The 21,106-nt window shown below is 44.9% G+C and overlaps 1 protein-coding gene across 1 annotated transcript in view; it reads right to left on the bottom strand.

The window, feature by feature from the left end:
* Positions 1-20,381, bottom strand: part of LDHD (lactate dehydrogenase D) — a 320,897-nt gene extending 300,516 nt beyond the window's left edge. Inside the window, exon 1 of the mRNA XM_069604235.1 lies at positions 20,196-20,381. Within this exon, the coding sequence (XP_069460336.1) occupies positions 20,196-20,285 (90 nt within the window). The 5' untranslated portion in view covers positions 20,286-20,381. The remainder of the gene's footprint in view (positions 1-20,195) is intronic.
* Between the last annotated feature and the right edge of the window lie 725 nt (positions 20,382-21,106).

Genomic DNA, 21,106 nt, shown 5'->3' on the forward strand with positions numbered 1-21,106 from the left:
TGAAAACAAACAAATAAACTGTAGCATAACAGAAAAAGTTTTTTTTTTAATCCAACATGGATTTTTTTTTCTACCACAGACCCAACGATTTTAGCAACGAACACAGAAACTGAGCAAATTGCCTAGTACTCTGGTTTGTAATCTACTAAATATGAGGGTCCAAAAAAAAAAAAAAAAAAAATTGATTACACAATGTAATTAGTCATTACAAAATACTAATACTAACATGCTATTTTCTTTTATCACAGAAATTAACAAGAAATACATGTACTCCAGTTACTAAACCAAACAGTAAGTATATTATACCCTCTATGCCCTGGCCACAACCATGGCAGCATATCACACCCATAGAGTCAAACATTTCAACTATGGCCTATGGAAACTTTTAATGTCCGCGGACATTATGAGTGTTCTTAGAACACTTTCAACTTGCCAGCGAACAATACCGACAGCATCTTCAGGACACTCCCTATGAACATTTCAGGACACCGCAAGAGTTCTTAGAACACTTTCAACTTGACAGTGAACAATACGGACAGCATCCTCAGAACACCCCCATTTTGTTTATTTACGAACATTTCAGGACACCGCGAGAGTTCTTAGAACATTTTCAACTTGACAACGAACAATACGGACAGAGTCCTCAGAAAACCCCCATTTTGTTTATTTGCGAACATTTCAGGACACCACGAGTGTTCTTAGAACACAATAAACTTGATAAAGAACACTACGGACAGCGTCCTCAGGACGAACAGCGTCGTCAGAACACCCCCTAGGAACATTTCAGGACACCGCGAGAGTTCTTAGAACATTTTCAACTTGACAACGAACAATACGGACAGCGTCCTCAGGACACCCCCATTTTGTTTATTTACGAACATTTCCGGACACCTCGAGTGTTCTTAGAACAGTTTCAGCTTGCGTCCGAACACATAGAGTCCTCAGTACACCCCCCATTTAGTTTATTTAGAACATTTCAGAACAGCCGTGATGTCCGCAGACAAATCAAACACAACAAGAATGTCTACCACATGAAAAAACACAACTTTCAACCTATCTCATACTCTCCCACCCTCCCCAAACACTCCTACACACCAACACACTCTACTAAATACAAATTTTGAACCAAGTTTCACCGCACTGTCCGCGAATCCAAGATGGCGGGCGCCACCGAAAATCTGACGCGCTTCACGCTCCACACCGTCCAATCAGCGAACATGTCGCATGTCCGCGGACATGACGTAAGCCGATCAGCCAATCAGGATACTGTCCGCGTAGCGAACACAGATATCACTAATTGTTTATGACCCACTTTTTCGTCATTTTAAAAAAAACTACTGGACGGATTTTCACCAAATGCAAAAGCACGCTTTCGGGACCAAGCCGCTGCTCCTGGTCCAAATTTGGTGAAAATCCGTCCAGCGGTTTGGGCTGTAGGCGCGAGCAAAGTTTTTTCCCCATTTAGTCTATGGGGAAAAAAAAGACATTTTGGGGCCCCCTCTATAACTTTTTCCCCCCTGAACGAATCCTCACCAAACTTTGCATTCGGAGTGGGCCATATACTTTTCTTGCAAGGTTTGGTGAAGATTCGTCCAGGGGGAGCAAAGTTATAAGCAGTCCAAAAAGTGCTCTTCCTATGAAAACACCAACTTAACCATAACTACATGGCCACTACTGTGGCCATGTAATATATATATATATTATATCTATATGGGACATCTGAGGATTTGTGTGTATGTCTATTCGAAATGTTCAGCATACTTCACAACATGCTACAAACCTGAAATTTGGCATGTGGGTAGGTTCCATGATGTAGACAATGTAACAAGTATACCTTTTCCAGATATTTTCTGCAAGCTTACCCCTGCCATTTGGCTCTTCGTGCCGTAGTTCTATGTTCATTGTTCCTAAAGTTCAGCAGTTCATGAAAACTTTAGCAGCTCATGCTTCATGAACTTTCCACACCATCAGCATTCTAGCTGACATTAGCAGCACTCAATTTTGAAGTCATGCGGGTGAGGGGAAACAGTGCATTTCTCTTCAACAGTGTCAGCAATTGTGTTGCCCGTCACATCATGGCAAATCTTTCCTGATAATTACAGAAACTTCATTTCCCACAGAAGATGATGAATGTATGCCATCTCAACAGTACGAAGCTCACATGCTTCAGCCGTATGCGTATGGGTACGGCACTTCAATCTTACACGCTTCAGCCCTACAAGTACAGAACTTATGATGAGGTTGCTGCTACCTCGGCTGTATATCGGGACACCAATAATGTTGCTGCGCAATCTCAAAACTCCAACTCTAAGTAGCTGGAACCGATCTATGGGATTCATGCTTTTCTCATGGTCTGCTTTGTGTGGGTTGCTCCAGAGTTGGAAACAATTGGTTCACACTAGCTCCTACAGGAAAGACTAGAAAAAGTGTCTACAAATATTGTGGTTTAGTTCATTAAATAAACTTCAAACTAGGACTGAAGTAGGAATTGCTGTCCGAAGCACAGGTACACCTACTAGTAAATATATAAAGGTCAAAAATGGTATAAAGCTGTTCTCTTTGAATGAGAAATGTAACCCTGCAAAGCAACAGGTGCTGCTGGCTCCAAAAGGTGGAACACTTACTGCTGAGCAGGCACTCCGCAGGAAATCTGAGGGGAGGCTTCAAGGCATCTTGGTGTACTGGTTGATTCCTATTCCGACTAGGAATGTGTTCTTGATTATGTTAATTGATTGACATGTCTATGAAACTGGTAATGCCCTTTTTCATCGAAGGACAGTTTAATTGAATCCCATTCCACAGTATTTTGCCGCATATTTGTATATTGGGGATGGGTTTGGGTATATAGAAGGGTGGGAGTGTGTGTGTGTGTGGGGGGGGGGGGTCTCTCCCCTTCGTAAAATGTGGTAAAATAGAATGAAATCCCTGCAATGAAAATGAGATAGGAAGACCCCAGGTACCCCTTTCATCATTCTTGGTATGTACTTTCAGTACCGGCTCAAACCACACTATAGCTTCCTTAGGTGCTATGCTCAGTGGTCAGCTGCTGCCTGTGTGGGCATAGAACTGCGTTTGTCAGGTGTTCGTCATGCATTTGGGGCAGGAGTCAGAATGTCTGGTCCTTTCTCCTGGAAGTTTACCCCAGTGTCTTCAACAAGCCTCAAACTCCTCTGACACAGATTTCACAGCCCAATGCCAAAATGAAATCCGTGCCCTCCATTCGTGGCGGTTTTAGTTTCAAAATGATGCCGAAAGCCTGCAGGATTTTCTTCCTGGTGAAATGATGAGCAGGAAGGTTTGAAGGGGGTTCGGGGGTCTGGACTCCTTAAAGCGCTCTGTGAGGCACTGCTGAACTCATGTACCTGCTCATTCCTCTGGAGCTTCACTTTTCTTGAAGTTACCCCCATGTAGTAGATGGCACAAGGGCATCTGATACAGTACACAATGATCTCAGATATACAAGTGTCAAAATCCTTCAACATTATTCTTCACCTGTGTGCGAGTGAAACACATATGGACGCTTAGTCACACTGTTATAATTTCGGCTATTTAAACAAGGGTAAGTGCCTTTCCTTTTGCTTTGTACTCTTGCTGTTGTCCAGTCTCTAATGCTAACCAATATATCCTCAGATTCTCACTTCTCTGATATGCAAATACTGGGGGATCCGGAAACAGGGTTTTGATCCTATCATTATTGGTCAAGATTTGCCATGTTTCATTATGGTACTTTTAATTTGTTGGCTCTGTAGGGAAAATGTGGATATGAAAACCAATGGTGGGGTAGCTCTCTTAGGTTTGGTCTGTAGCAATGTTGTCCTGGATGTATTGGATGCCTTCTCTGATGCATTCTCCAAACCATGTGTTGGATACCATCTGTCTCTGAATTTCTTAAACAGTCTGTCAAATTCTTCTCTGCATTAATCCGGATTACTAACTATCCATTTAACCCTTAGTAGTTGCCCGTATGGTATGGTTTATGTTCACGGCCGAATTGACCGTGGTCAATTTGGCCGTGAAGACAATTTTGCCGCAGCCAAATCCAGCCAAACCAAAACCCCCCACAGCCCCCATATACATCCCCACCCACTCCCTAATTACCTTTTTGGCGTCCGGTCATCTTCGGACCCTGAAGTATCGGATCCATCCCTCCTACGTGGGTCGGATCTGACACCGCAGGGACCGCTTTTCTTTTTTTTCCCCGTACCCCGCCTCCAAACCTCCAGAAGCGGGGGACACCCCCACTACCGCCAAAGGCCATCACTACCAAATATGGTGAGCGGGGGGACAGCCCTGCATCCCCTGCTCACCATGTTTGGTAGTGATTACCCAAATCATTTCCAAACTGATACTGGCTGAATTCGGCCAGATTTACCATACGATCAATTGGAAACGATCAGTTTGGGTACTACCACGTTTTTCAATGTGTTGGGTGGATGAAAACTCAACCAGAGTAGTAAATTGTTTCCGTCTGTTTCTTTGGTGTATAAAGTGGTAGATATGATGCTGTTGGTCACATTCACCTGAACATCCAAGAAATGCACATGGAGAGTACCGATGTCTGTGGTAAACTGCATACATAAATCAATTGCATTGATAAACCCAGGGAAACCATGTAACGTGTCAACTGTGCCATGCCATGCCATATTGCAAAGATATCGTCTATATAACTCACGGATCTGGCCAACAACACAGCGATCACCATAAAACCAGATGACAAGGGAGGGGCCATAGCTATACAAGACACATCCAATTATATAACTATGGTACAAACCCTCCTCTGCGATAACACCAGCTGCCGGATTCTGCCCATGGATCCCATGCCTAGCCTAAACGCACTCATCCCTCTGATCATTGAGGAAACAGAGGCAGAAGGCTATATTAGCCCTAGAGAGGCTGCGTTAAATGTCCCACAGAAAGGACACGCATTTTCTAGACCTATAGATTTCAGCAGCTAATGGCGGGCTGATTTCCAGGATCTAGAAGAAGACCACCGACAGAAATTCACTCCTTTGCTACTCTAGCTACCACCCCAAGGTGCTTAAAGACAACCTCCCACTTGGGCAATTTCTAAGATACCGGAGGTTATGCACTGAAACCACTGATTATACAGTGCATGCCAAAACACTTAACGACCAGTTGACTGAATAAGGATATCCAACTACGATTATCAAACAAACATATAAGAGAGCGAGAACCATCTCCCGAGGTGTGACTTTACAACAGCAGAAGAAAAAATCTGATGATAACTCCGGACTAACTCTCAGCTACTCTCCCCTTCTCAATAAAATCAAAAGAGAAATAAAGAAGTTGTGGCCCATTCTCAATACGGGCAAATGTATCCTACCGACACCTCGTTTTGCCCTCAAAAGAAGACAGAACGTGAGGGACAAACTAGTTAAGACCCTATCTCAAACCGAGCCACCTACTGGCCCTATCCACCGCACCCTATGGAACACCAATCCAGCCACAGACAATTCACCTGGTGACAATTGTTCCATGTCCACACAAACCACGAGGACCACAGCTGTAGACATTGGATGGAAGACCCCATGGGTGCAAACTAATTTCACAAACTGTAACACTAGAGGTGTAGTGTACATGATCACGTGACCATGCAACCTGATGACTGCCACAGAAATCAGGAAGCGCATGATTGAGCAGAGGTCATGCATTAGAACAGGTAAACTGTCGGCTCCGTTGGTCTCTCATTTCCTGGTGGAAGGACACACTGCCGATTTATCCAAATGGACGATCATAGAAAAGATCACACCTCCAAGAAGAGGCGGCAATTTCCACAATATCTTGTTCAGGCGTGAACAAATGTGGATTTTTCGGCTTAACAGATGCCAGCAAGATTTGAACGAATCCATTCAGTGGCAGGAATTGGCTGTGATGGCGCGCTAATCCCTCAGCGCGATGCGACCCCTTGGTATTCTCTACCCACAGTTGATCAACACTAGGATGTTGCCCACCAGGTCCATCTTCTAAGATATGCAATGTGGGACATTTTATGCAGCCTCTACATAATTAATAAATAGAGCAGGTTCAGTTGAGCCAGATGAAGACCATCCACCAGGGTGGCATTGATTTTACCACATCTCATCAGCTACATTGGACTGACTATGACCAGCACCAGGCATGCACACGTTTGGAAACATATACCGAGCTGTACAGCATTGCACTATCGTCCATCCGTGATTCTATACTGACTTGTCACTTTTGCGCCGATGTAGACACCTACACGACTTCCGTGCATACAAAGCACCTTTCGCAACGGCACACAAACTACTCATTTAGTGACAGTACATGGTAACATATTGAACACTTGCTAGCATTGAACTTATGGAACACATCTATACTCATTGCAGGTATTTACACCCCGACAACATGGCCGCCGCAGTTTTTCCACTGCACACTAGGGCCCATCCCCTTCATCCCACCTTACCCCATGACTTATGCGGAACCACCTTCCATTTAGCTTGCGGTCACTAGGGCCACGCTTGTCAGCTTCAGCGCTTTGAACATCGATTGCTCTACACAGCAGTCCGCTGTATCGTGCTTAATAGGCAAGACCTCGCAAACTAGATATCCCACAGTGATATGACGCAATGTGTTTGTTCACCGGCCCATTTTCGCTAGTGACCACCCGGTGTTTACCTCTGCTTTACAGCAACATGGTCCGGTGCCGTACGAGACGTCCACATAACCATTTTGATGCTGCCCCTCCATCCACACGGAATGGTACAGCGTTACAGGTGGGAGTTTCTTTATGCCTCAGCATGTATAAAAATCCCTTGGATCACCCAGGGATGGGGCGTGGTGATATTAATATTTATATCAATATGACACAGTTGACCAGCACATAGCAACAGTATATTCAGTATCCGGTCACCCCAACCCAACGCACTCTACTTCCGCCGCCCTTCCCTCACTCCCCCGCACCTGCTTCCCCGAGTACCTGAGCTAGCGCACTGACAAAAAGTTAGGTGGCCAGGCACACTCGTTTTCTATAGAAATGTATTTCACAATCTGAGCAACAATGTGATCCCTCTAGCTGCTATATTAAGAACTAGTTGTTTGCTATGTGCCCACCATCACCCAGCCTCCGACACATGTCTTTGTCTCCTTGCAGGGGATGGAGGTGCTCGCCCACGGTGTCTCATGAGCAGGCACGCTGGAACCAGATTACCGATTACAATCATGGTCCTGAAGAAGATGGCCTAACCTGACACGCCATTGAAACCGGCGACCTTCCTTGGTTCGTGAGTGCTCTTGTGACTCTTTTGATATACCTAACATTTACAAAGGGATACAAGAAATACCAATCATAATTAAACTCACGCTTAGTGAGCCTTTTTTAAAGTGTCATAGATATGGGCTCTCTTAACACATTTATTTGTTGAACACAACCAAATCGTACTTGGCAAACCTAATGCCTAAGGGAGAATAAAGTGCAAAAAGAAATCCCCAGGTTACAAGTTGCTATGCCAGCATTCTAAGCTGAATCTAATCATCAGCTCTGTCAATTCTAAAACAGCCGACTGGTAGTGTTCCTTTCCTTTGTATTTCTGAAATTATTTTAAGCTTCATTGCATTCATTATAACCGATAGCGTTTAGGACAGTTCTCTTTGGCTATCCCTGTTAGATAGGTAGTGCACCATCCACTACCTAGGGCCAGGTATCCTTGTCAGGGACAGGGTGTTCTTCCTCTAGGGACAGCTAGCACATTTTTGCCACATCTGTTGTTTGTTCATCATCTGACTGATATGCGCACTTTGATCCTTTTCTCCCAGAGAACCGTTTATGTTGTGATACCGAACTGTTTATCTTAACGGTCAGGGAAGGTAGTTGACCTAACGCTATCTCTTATAACTTACCCTGTTGTTTCTACGTCTATATAAGTAACCCATACCTTCGGGTACTTGTGCCAAACTGGATGTTGTGGGATTTGTGCAGTTTCAATCCAAAGCATAAAACAATGTACATTGAGTTGGGACACAGTGTCCCACATTGAGGTGCCTGATGTCTGTAAGTAATGTTGTTACTTATATTTTTTTTATTTAAATGTTTGGTTTGCATTCAAACCTTTCATCTTACTTTTCTTGTGATCTTTACTCAATTTCCGAAGCGAGGGCTATGGGAGCTTTGTCCTATTTCTTACTTCTTGTTTTCTTTTCGCTTGTATATGTGTTGTCCTACTCATCTATTGTTCATGATATTGTTCCAGAATGATATTAGGGCAAACACCCGTTTTTTTTTTCATTCCCAGCTATCATCCTCGCCCAGCGATCTTCAGGTGTTAGTACAGTTTGGGTGTTCATGAACCATTCTCTCGATTGTTGTCTTTTTTCATTCAATGCCGGGCATGTCATGATTATATGATGTAAACTCTCGGTCATCTTGGGATTCTTGCAAAATCGACAGTATTTTTTTCTTTTGGGGATTTGTTTTCTGGCTGCCATTATTTCTCGAGTCGGGAGGATGTTCAACCGAAGTCTCATAAATGTATCTCTGATTTTTGAAGACGGAAATATTTGCAGGTATGAAGGTAGTTGGTTAATTCAACTATTATCAAATGGATTATGTATATTATGCCGATATTTGTTTTTCTCTTGGTTAGTTGTCATCCAGTCATTCTCTTAGTTTCATTTTCGCTTTTTGCGGTCTCTCTAATAACATTTCCATCGATATATCTTGCTCTTCTCTTTTCTCTTCTGTCGCTGTTTTCCATTTTTCTAAGGCATGTTCTCTGTTGCAGTTATTCCCCGTTCTGAATATTTCTAGGGGTGGGGTGTTGGTTTTGGTCATAATTTTCCTGTATAAATCAAGTTGTTTCCATGAGGCGATGGATTTGAGCGACTGAAGTGCAAGTTCGGCTCGGATTCGTGTGATGGGTAGGGATATCGGCAGGTTTAGCACTTTTTTCTAGAAGCACCCTTCTAGTTTGTTCCAGATGTTGATGTTGGTGTTTATCATGGATTATGCTCCGTATGTTAGTATGGCCGTTACTTTTTGTTTGTAGAATGTAACTACTGGGGTCATAGAGAATTTTCCGTACTTTCGGTGGATTATTTTCGCTTGCCGGGCTAGGGACAAGGTTTTTTCTTTAAGGTGTACCGCCCATTCTTCTTCTGTTGATGATTGGGAGATCCATATTCCAAGATATTTATAGTTTTTACTATTTCCATTTTTTCCATTCCTATATGGAAAGACGGGAGCTGGCGATTGATCTTATTTTCTTTCTTTAGAGACATGACTTTCGATTTCTTCGTGTTTATTTTCAGTTTATTCTTTGTCATGTATGTTTCTAGTTTTTCTAGTGCAATCTGCAGTCCTCTCAGTGTTTCTTATATTTGAGGTATGAATTCTGTGAGATGGATTCTAGCAGAATCATTATCAACTCCTTGGCGGCTCCTTTGGTATCAGTCTTTAACACAATCCATTCTATGGCTTCTTGCCCTAAATCATGCAGGACATTGGTATAGAGCAGTGGTCTTCAAACTTTTTTGGCCTGGGCCCCCCCTGAGCAAAGTTTGGGCAGGCCGGGCCCCCCCAAAAGTGCCAGATGGACAGTATGTAGACATCGCTATGAACTTTTGCGTGCCGTCACCGCACCCTACTCCCAGTACAGACCCTGGGCTCTGCCCACCCTACTCCCACCACTATCACATTGCTGTCGCCCATCCTGCTCCCACCGCAGTCCCATAACACAAGCATACACACATCCATACACATTGAAACAAAAAATAAAATCGCCATAAATGTACCTCGCGTGGTTGCTAAAATGCCCCGCTCCAGGTTGCTCTGTCCATATGTACGAGGAGGCGCAGGCGCACCCCTCGCACATACATACATGCAGTGCCCCAGCCAGCATTTCCAATGAGCTATGCAAGGCTGGCGAAGAAAAACACCCCCAGCGTTGCATGGCTCAGTGATCATGTGCGGCTGGGGAAATTAACTGTCAAAGGCAAACAGAGTTTCCCTTTGACAGTTCAGCCAGCCCAGTAGCACTCCCTCAGCTGGAAAAAGCAGCTGAGGGAGTACTCAGTGTTTCACTGGGCTGGTTCCTCGGCTCCTCCATAATGGGCGAGGTGGTCAGTGGGTGGACGCCCCCTCACCCATTATGGATGAGCTGGCATGCTTGGACTGGCCTATAGGGCAATAGGGCGATGACCGTACCAAAAATGCAAAATGCTACTGTAGGCCAGTAAAAATGTGCCACTTCTTTTGACCAATGTGGGCCAGTTTGAGGAGTTACTTCACTATGCAGCTAGTAGTTTTGACCATTGTTGCTGAATAAATATTCTTTAAATATCACCATTTGTTTACATTTGAACAAAAAACAACCCCTTGGGTACTATTCAAACAGTGTGACTAAACACTGAATATCCATTTGCAATTGCTGGCCATTTTTTCATTTGTGCCTTAGGCCGTTTTATGGCCCAGTCTGACCATGTGAGCTGCCCCTTCCCATTTCCTCCAATCTAAAAAAAATATATATATTTTTTTTTTACATTTCATGCTGGGCTCTGGCGCCCCCCCTGGGATGCAGCTGCGCCCCCTTGGGGTGGCGCGCCCCACAGTTTGAAGACCTCTGGTATAGAGGCTGTTGACTGCAACTGTGAATAGTATATCATCCTCTGCAAGGTTACTGTTTCTAATATCTGCAAACAAAATCATGGTGTCTTTCATATAAGTCTAGGTGTGTTGTACTAATGGCTGCAAAAAGTAATAATATAAGTAACCAGGGGTTGGAGTAAGCCACCAGTTGCTGCCACAATCAGTCTCCATGAGGGATGGATGAAACGTTTATGAATTCATTAATGGTTGAGTGAATACATAATCTCCTGTAGTTGTCTCATGCACTCTTTTTCGTAATCGGGGGCGTCGAGAATAACCAATGCCCCTCCATTGTCAGCTGGGCGAATGCTAATGCTGGAGTCGCTGAATAATAATCTAATTTATGATAGCTCACTGCTGTTTAAATTGGAGAATTTTGGTTTCCTGAACTTTAATTTCTCTAAAGCGGCAACTACCACATTCTGAAAAATCTCGATCGAAGGGATCATTACTGGAGTTACAAACGTGCTCTTCGGTTTGAATTCAGCATTTCTTTCTCCCGAATAATCCTCTAATCTGTCTGTATTCCATTGTTTCTTCTTGTATCATAAAAAGGAACATTAATTTGCAAGGGGCAATGTATATATGCAAATAAGGTGTTACCAATTGCATGCGTGTATGCACATATTGTTACGTCGTGAAGACAAAGTGCACATGCGCGAGCCTCGTTCTGGCCACGCATGCGCGAATGCAATAAAGACGTCCCGTACGGCAGTTGCCGCGGGACCCCAGAACCATCACACGTATCTCCGTGTCTCTGTATGCGAGCATGTATGCATGCGTGTATGGGGCGGCCTGAGGCACGGGTTTAGCCTGCAACATTGGCGACGAGGATGGGATGCCATGAAAGGAGGATTGGTGCGCCTGAGTGCATCAAATCTCACACCCTTTCTCCAACGCAGTCCATACCCGACACGATAGCGGGCGGCCATTTTGTTTCAGCGCATGGCGTAGTGGCGGCCCGTGAGGGTTCTCGTGCGCTACCCACGTGCTAAAAAAATAAATTAAAAAAAAACATTTTTGGAATCCTCTTGGCCCCTCCTCCCCTGAGGGCCGTGAATTTGGTCTGTGAGAACCCCCTGTCTCTGCATGGTGGAGAAGATGCCTGCCAAGTATGGAACCGTCGTATCTGGAACTTGCTGAAGGTGAGGGTGCACAGCAGGTCACTGCCTACACATCGACATCTGCAGTGGACACAGGAAGAAAAGGTTTGCGGCCTCTACCTTGAAGAAAGGTGCCTGTGCGACCTGCGAAGATGGGCGACAGCGAGACAGCAGCACCGGTAAGGATGGCCCGGCGACAGCAGGGTTCGCTAGCACCCATGCAGGAGTTTGATACCTCAGGCCCACCCTCGAAGCTAGGTTCCAAGTGGCTCATATGGATAAAGAAATTGGACATGTTTTTCAGGGCGACAGGGGAGGACGATGATGACGCGAAGGTGGCCACACTACTATATTCGGCTGGCACCGAAGTGTTGCGCATATATGAATCCTTAAATCTTCAAGTAGTGACTTATGATGCGGTCAAAACTGCACTCCGAAACCACTTCATTCTATTGTCCAATGTTGATTCCGACAGGTTTGTGATCTGTGGGGAGAGACAACATGATGATGAGTCCTAGGACCAGTTTTGTGCACTCCTGCGACAACTCTCTAGCACGTGCAGGTGCGACAACGAGGAGGTAATGATAAGGAACTAGGTCATACAAGGGTACAGCTCCAGCAAACTGAGGAGGCAAATCCTGAGAGAGCCAGGCATGACACTATTGCAAATCCTGGACAGTGGCAGGGTGTACGAGCTCGCAGAGAGCAGAGGCGCAAAAATGGACGCTGCTCTACGCCCGTGCAAGGGAGAAGAGGCGTTTGCCATTGGAAAGTCCACCCCAGCAAAAACACGCTGGAGCCAGAAATGCCAGGAGACATCCTCCACTCAAGGCTCCCCAGCACTGTGTCAGTACTGCGGGTATGAATTGCCACACAGTGAAGACTCCCCGGCAAAATCGAGGGTGCAATACACCTGGTCACTATGCGATGATGTGCCGAGCAGCAGCCCCAGTGACTACACACAGAGGACCAGCCCAGTAGGTGCGGCTTCAGGAGACCGCGAAGCGTCGCTGGACTGGAACAAGAAACTCAAAGGCTCAACATCGCAGAAGAAAAGGATGTCAAAGAGATCTCAAATCTTGCCACAGGAGCCAAGAGAAGGAGGCAGCCCACTTGTGTCGTGGACATCCAAGGTGCCCACACACCAGTACTGATTGACACAGGGGCCTCCGTATGTGTGTTGGCCACAGAACACTACAAGGCTATCCCCGGCCCACCACCACTGGACAGATCCAAGGCAAGAATATACACATTTGGTGGCGATACGCCTTTGTCGATTCTGGGCGTTTTCGTCGCACTGGTGGAGCATGGCCCTAAGGCCATCAAGGCACGATTCTACGTCACAGACGTCAGCCCACACTCACTTCTGAGCTGCGCCGCGCCGGAAGCTCTGAACATTGTTCATTTCACACTTGCAGGTTATCAGGCCGATATTGAACAACTGTTGGGCAAGTTCACAAGCATCTTCCAAGGGGTGGGCAAACTTAAGGCAGACCCAGTACGCCTCCATATTGATGAGACCATAAGATATAAAAAAGGCTCTCTCTGATCAGGACACAATGGCATATTTTGACCCAACAGCTGAATCTGAGGTTGGGGGCTGTACTGATGCAAGCGGACGAAAGGGGGAACATGCGCACAATTGCTTATGCCAGCAAGGCCTTGACAGAGAGGCGATATTCGCAAACAGAAAGAGCATGCGCGAGCCTCGTTCTGGCCACGCATGCGCAATTTCATTAAAGACGTCCCGTACGGCAGTTGCCGCCGGGACCCCAGAACCATCACACGTATCTCTGTGTCTCTGTATGCGAGCTTGTATGGGGCGGCCCGAGGCACGGGTTTAGCCTGCAACCCATATTAAGAAAGCATTCACAAGATCAAAGAGGTACCAGAGAAAATGTCAGTGTGTACCCCGTCGGGAGCAGGTAAGCTCTGTCTCATGGACCAAACCAAAGGGCGGCAAGTGTGGCAAAAGGTCCTCTGATAGTGTTAGTGAGAGCACACATCCCAAACACACACTGGCAGAGCAGCGGGTTAGCACTTGGTAACATTGCTTGCCTAAGTTAAAAAGGGGCGAACGTGCACAACAACCCTCCCCTTCGATGCGCATGTCACAGCCACAGGGATCAAAAAAGTATTTGATGAGCAGGAGCTAAGAGAAGCTCCTGGGTATCAGGCATCACAGAGTGAGCAGGGGCTACTTTTGGGGACCATGGAGCTAGTGCCTTGTGTGCCTCAAATCTAACTTCTACATGAGATGCAAACTATAACTTTGTTCATTGCATATGATCTATTATGTTATAAGGGTCTTCTAAATGCACCCCAGTGCTCCATTACCCAAATAAACAGAATGTATGTCAAATAGGTATGTGCTTATGGCACCAGAGGACCTAAGATTCAAACAAAGCTCCTGGTAGCAGTTGGTGTTAAGCCATCCATGCTCTCCTAGGCTATACCCAGGAGCCAAATAGCTCCCAGCAATTTCAAACCCTAAGCCAAACTGTGCGTGAACATGCGCATACGCCGGGGCAATGCCCCCTATTAGTTAACCCAGAACCCTACTCCCGACACCTAGCACTGCATTTATAATGAGAAAAGCAAAACTACAACCATAAGTTATCATTCTCCTGAGAAACATCAAAAATCATGCGAAACGTTTCCAGTCAGGACTGGCTTATTATAGCCAAGTTTATTATTCAACAATTTATCCAAAAGCTGGAGTTGGCTTCTTGTTCACCATTAGTTTTAGAAAGTACAATGTCTGTTCATGTAGGGTGTTGCTCTTATTCACCACCAGTTCTAGCCCCGTAACTTGACAAGCCATTCTGCTCCCTGCTGCTGCTTATATCGTATGGAATGTTTTTTTCCTCAAAATATCACTTTCTTCTAAGAAAATACAATTTATGTGATTTTAGGATGTTTTAAAAATATATATTTTCCAAAATATCACATTCTTCACAAATAAATGAGTGCAGCTGGCAAAGGACTACCCATGCATCCCAACAGAGAACAATTTGAACAAGTAATGGACTATTTAATATAGGAAAATAGTGACATGTCTGTATATATTCGTGCTTTGGCTGTGGATATTGCCGTGTTTATAGAAGTATAAAAACGACACTATCATGTTCAAGTGTGCTCTGCCTGACCAGAAAAACAGTTTCCAATGAACCGGCTATTAAGCGTACTACCAACATATATCCCCCAAGAGAACTATTTGAATAGGAGTTTTTCGTATAAGAAACCCATACCAGGCCCCAAATGTTGGCGAATAAGAATCCAAAACCATAAATTCACATGTATTCCCTTTTCCCTAAAAGGAGAACAATTTCTCCATACAATGGGCTAACACTGCCTTCGCCAGTGAATACGAAGATGGGTGACCAAGAAACCAACGTGAGAAACGTCTGCGGAGAGGCATCTTGGCAGACTCCCTCGTCCATAAGTGGAATTCTGGGTGTCCACGCTTTTCTGTTTCTCACACATGCTCTTTCATGCAGTCATGTGCTCACTTTCATTTTGTGCCCGAGAAGCACCTTTAGAGTGTATAATTTTCTGTGACCAATCGTTTAGAGGTGCCTAATCGTTAAGCGGAGTGAAGCCACTGCAGTTGGACAATATAACCAAAATATTACTTGTCATAAATGACTGCCGCTGAACGTTAATTAGTAGCTGATCCTGGCGCACAGAGCTTGATAATTTGGATTCTAATCGTTGCTGAGACCAGTGGAGTCACTAGAAATTAGTATTGAGGGGAGGGGGGCAAACCAGGAGGCATAAATACAACAAGGGTGCGCAGGGTGGTGGCACAACAAATAGGGGTGAACAGTCCAAACTGGTTTAAGTATACCTATATTTTACCAAGCTGGTCAAAAAAATGCGTCATTAAGCATGTTCAGAGGAGGTTGAAGACAATAAAAGTTTTGCTTCAAGTTAATATACATCCTAAAAACGTTAACCCACGTTGAATAGTTGCAAACATGCCCAATGCACTCCGCCAGAGACTGCATTCTTTTAACTAAAGCAAACATCATTCACACCACAGTTTCAGAAAATGTGTAGCTAAAAGTGAGATTTAGCAGAAGAGACATCACTTCCAGCTCAGGTTTAAATAATAGCCAGGCAAAAAGAGTAAATTTAACAGAAGAGTTAACACTCATACCTCAGTTTCAAATGATAGTCAAGGACAGCCTAACAGAGTAAATATCACCTACAGGCGCAGAGAACAGGGGGGGGGAGGCAACTGCTCCCTTGGTTCTTTAGCAATGGTTGCAGGAATCTCACTTCATCCCCATAGAATGGTTTACAGTTTTCAGTTTCTGTCTGTACAACCCAGTGGCGGCTGGTAGATTTTTTTTATTGGAGGAGCATAAATATTTCCCCCAAATATGCCAGAGCGACAGAGCTGGTGGTCCTTCACCCTCAGAAACTTAAGAAAACAATGGGTAAAAAGCTAAACAGTTTGCAATTGTTTTTGTATGCTAACTCATGAAAAAATCCAATGGGTGCAGGTCACCAACAGTGCACAGGAGCAATTCCCCAAAACATTATCATGATGCCTTTACCAATTAATTTCCATGCTGGCTGCACCAATATCTGCCAGTATTCCCATAAAAGAACACTCATGTTTTCTTTACGCATAATACCAGTACTGATACAATAAGTATGTCCACTCTTTTTCTGCCAATACATGACAATATTCCCACGTAACAACATACTCCAGTTGACTTTACTATTGAAATGCCATGCCACAGTATAAAAACATGTCCAAACTGACTGCATAAAAATAACAGACTAGCCACCTACTAACTCTTATCATGCTTGCTTTATCAAAGATGCCTAAAACATAATTACACGCCACAGTAAAAAATGGCTAGACTAGCTGCATTAAAATGCCTTTCTAGCTACATAATAACATTTATCATGCTTGTTTTATTAAAGATGGCCAATACTTAATGGCATACCAGAATAAGAAATGGCCAGACTGGCTGCATTTCAATGCTACCCTAGCCACATTATAACACATATGATGCTTGCTTTATCAAAGATGCCAAATGGAAAATATCATGCCACAATATGAAATAGTTAGACTAGCTGCATTAAAATGCCAGTCTGGCTACAGCTACATACTAACATTTATCAAGCTTGTTTTATCAAAGGTTCCCAGTAGAAAATGCCATGCCAGCCCTCTGACCCCACCAGCACCTTGCACGCACACAATGTGGTTGTGTGTATGTGAGTTGCTGGCAGGCATGGTATTGTTTACTAAGCATCCCTTGTAGATGTCCAGTAAAAAAATAAAAATACCATGCCTGCCCCTGTGCCCCCAAGCACCTCACAGAGGGAGCTGATTTTGGCGGTGGGAGAGGTTGTGAAACAAACCCCCTCCTGCCAAAATCAGCTCTACAGCCCAGCATAAACACACACACATATTCACACGTAGCATGCACTCTCTTGTTACCACACGCACCCAACAATATACACTCACTTGTTACATACAACATAAGCGTACACGCATATACACACATATTTAAATGAACTTACCTCCTGCCATGGTCCTGAAGTTTCCTTTCAGTGCTCCAGCGCACGCTTACATGGACGGGAAACAGGAAGCAAAGGGCGCTTCCTGCAGTGAAACTGTCTCAAACTGAATAACAGCATCGCAATGACACCAACCTAACAAAATACTAGATCTTGAATAACAATAAGACAAATAACAATACAACAGCAAGATCAAGCAAGAAATCGACAACTAATAACCGCTAATGTAAAATAAAAGGACAAACAAAATAGAATGAGAAAATTAGATCAATATAGTGAAATGGAAACGAGAACTCTAATTGCGGTTTAAATTATTGAAATAGGTGTAATAATTGCAATGGACAAATGAACGAAATGATCGAAACGAATGAAGAGAAGACGATGGAAAGATGAACACAGGAGACTGATGAGTACACAGACAGATGACATGGAACGTATGAGTGCATGGCATAAATGGAAAGTACAGAATAGACGATTCAAGTACATGAGACGGGTGCAGTGCATGAAACAGATAGAGAGCACGGAACGGATCCAGTGCGTATGGCAAGTGACATGGCCTGAACTGATAATGCATGTTGAATAAACGAAGCAAGTAGAGCGGACAAAATCGGCAGAATGGTTGAAGTGCGTAGAACAGATGAGTGCAGTAAGCGGATGAGTGTGTAGAACGGAAGAATGAGTTGAACTGAAAGGGTGCTTAGAGTGGATGAATGCATAAAGCGGACGATGGCGGAAGAGTGTGTAGAAAATACTGTATTTAGCAGATGAGCGTGTACAAAGCGGATGAGTGTATAGAGTAGGTGACTGTGTAGAGCGGATGAGGGCATAAAGCGGATGAGTGTGTAGAGCGGACAAATGCGTAGAGCAGAAGGGTGCTTAGAGCGGATGATTGCATAGAGCCGATGAGTATGTAGAGCAGATGTCTGTATAGAGTGAATTAATGTGTAGAGCGGATGAATGCGTAAGAGCGAGTAGCGTGTAGACCTGCTGGAGTGCATAGCGCAGATGAGTGTATGAGTGAAGAACTGTGTAGAGCAGATTGAGTGCAAATAGCAAATGAGTGCGCGGAAAGGACGAGTGCATAGAGCGGATGAGTGCATAGAGCGAATGCGTGCAGTGGAGTGGATGGAGCAAATGTGTGCGCTGAGCGGATGAAAGCGTTGAGCAGATGTGTGCTTAGAGCGTATGAATGCCTAGAGCGGAGGAGTGCGTAACAGCGGAGGAGTGCGTAACAGCGGAGGAGTGCGTAAGAGTGGATCGGCGTGCGGAGCAGATAGACGCACAGAAAGGACGAGTATGCAGAATGGATGAATATTCAGAGCGGAGAGAACGAGCGTGCAGAGCAGACGAATGTATAGAACCAGCGAGTGTGTAAGAACGAAGGAATGTGTAAGAACGGATGAATGTGTAGAGCAGATGAGTGCGTAAGAGCCGACGAGTGCCAGAGCAGATGTGTGAGAGGGATGGGGGATGGGTCCGCAGAGACTGTCTTTTTTTAATATAATGGTTTTGTAGCTTGAGTAAGCAGAATGAACAAGTGCTTGGAGCGGATGAATGCCTAGAGCGGACGAGTGCGTAGAGCGGATGAATGCGCAAATAATGAAACATGGAAGTATGTGGATGGAATGGGTGATGTATGTGGATGGAATGGATGAAATATGTGCATGAAACGGATGAAGTATGTGGAAGGTACTGGTATAATATGTGAAAGGTACGGGTGAAATATGTGGATGGAGTGCATAAATCAACTTGGAATACACCGACCAGATCGGAGTACATGGAACAGACTAGAGTGCATAGAACGAATTTCAGAGCGTGGAACGGTCGGAGTGCATAGAACAGATTGGAGTCCATGGAACAGATTGGAGCGCATAGAAGTACGCGACATTCATGGAATGGTTTAGAGTGCATAGAACGTTTGAAAGAGTATGTAAACAATCATATCACGTCACCACGCTTACTCTCTACTTTACACCACCACTCAACTAGAACACAGGTATACTATGACACCATTCGGTAAAGCTGTTCTCATACCAACATCCGCCTCATACTCCACATCACTATCTAAACACCGCTGGTTACACACCCTCCAGCCAGGCGTTCTCCTCAGGCCTAACATAGCCAGAATTGATCTGGATAAACCTGAAAGAACGAACACATACTCCTGATCCCTCAACCACCACACCTAATGCTAAGAAGCAGCTATTACACGAATACGAATGCCACACCAGCTGCACACATATACGGTGCTCACACGCACCTTTGACTCTCTGATACTCTCTCTACTGACTTGAACTTCGATTCCCGAGGGTGTTCAACCTACCAGCACCTTGAGACTATACCAATGGTACATAAGGCGCTATATAAATGCAAAGTAACATAACATAACATGCGCGAAAGAGCCGGAGTGCTGATGACAAAGTGCCCTGTTCTGTTTGTATGTGCTGGGAGGCGCAAGGAGCGCCCCCTCGCACAATGCAGTTCCCCAGCCTGCATCCCCAATGAGCCATGCAAGTGCTATATAATGTGTTGGCCAGGGGATGGGTTGGGCTGGTCGATTGCTAATATTCATGGTGGGCATGTGGCAAATTCCGCTGCTGCAGTGAAAATCTAAAATTTGGCACCCACAAATTAATTTACTAATAACTGCTGTCCGCACAAGAAGCATTTATTAATTAAGCATATGATATCTTCATAAATGTACCCTGTAATAAAACACAAAGGAAGGGGCACAAAAATCACAAGGTATTTGTGTAGTAGTCCGACAAGGGACCTCTAAGGCTGAGACACCTGACAGCAAAGTTGTGACCAGCATTGGGAACACATCGCCTTCTCTGCCATATCGAGAGAATGTACAGGTCCTCCAACCCGATATAACAGTGCAGTCCCATCTCCCTTCCAGTAACCAGGGGTGGGCTTGCCCTGCATACCTGGGTTTTCAGGAAGCGGCACGGCTGAGTGCTGGCCAAGCGCAGTGTACTCAGCCTTGGCGCCCGTCGCAGGACTACAGCGGCAGCCATCCGGCAGCAGTTCAATGCCTGCCCTTGACCGGTTCTCGCAAAGGCTCCAGGATCCAGGCTGTGTTTGCAGTCCACAATCGAGCCCGCTGGGAGGCAAGGCTGCGTGCACAGCCAATCAGCCAGCAGTACAGGCTCAGAACACGGAAATGAGACGAGCAGCGCCACTGGCTGAGAACCAGGGGTTATCGGCTCTTAAGGAACCCCTGGCACAGGGATTTAAGGCGGCAAAGCTGACAGGACGAGCCAGGTCACGAGTAACCGAGGCGTGCAAGGAGACCAGTCCTGCAGTTCTGTCTCTCATCGCTCTGTTTCTAGCTAGAGTTGCCACCTGCCCGGATTTTGTTCGAAATGACTGCGTATGTTGTGTCCGGTTGTCTTGTTTACTTAAGTCCAGACAACCGGCCTCACCATCTATTTAGTTTATTTGTGAAAGAAAATGCGAGTTGTATATTTATGGAAATGTGCAAAGCTGCCTGCTTGTTTGAAAGTGGAAACACATGCACACTTTATTTAACGAATATGCTGAAAGCCTGTTTTGAATAATGCAAAAAAAAGTAAGTAGCATTAATTATCAATAAAAAACAACCCAGAGCAGACTTCAAACACACCATACATTGTCCCAGTGCAATATGTAAGTAGAGCATCTAGGCCTGTTTCCTCTTTTGCACTGCATTCGGTCCCTTACATCTATGCAATGGTAAATAAAAAGAAAAACTATAATTACCAAAATACAGACTGAGGATGCACCACTCACACCTGTACGACTGCGTGAGGGAGCATGCATAACCACCATAAAGGTAAGGAGGCAGTGGTGGGAAAGA

This window comes from Ambystoma mexicanum, chromosome 1p (genome assembly GCF_040938575.1).
Source record: "Ambystoma mexicanum isolate Mex_15411 chromosome 1p, UKY_AmexF1_1, whole genome shotgun sequence".
In the NCBI taxonomy this organism is placed as follows: Eukaryota; Metazoa; Chordata; class Amphibia; order Caudata; family Ambystomatidae; genus Ambystoma; species Ambystoma mexicanum.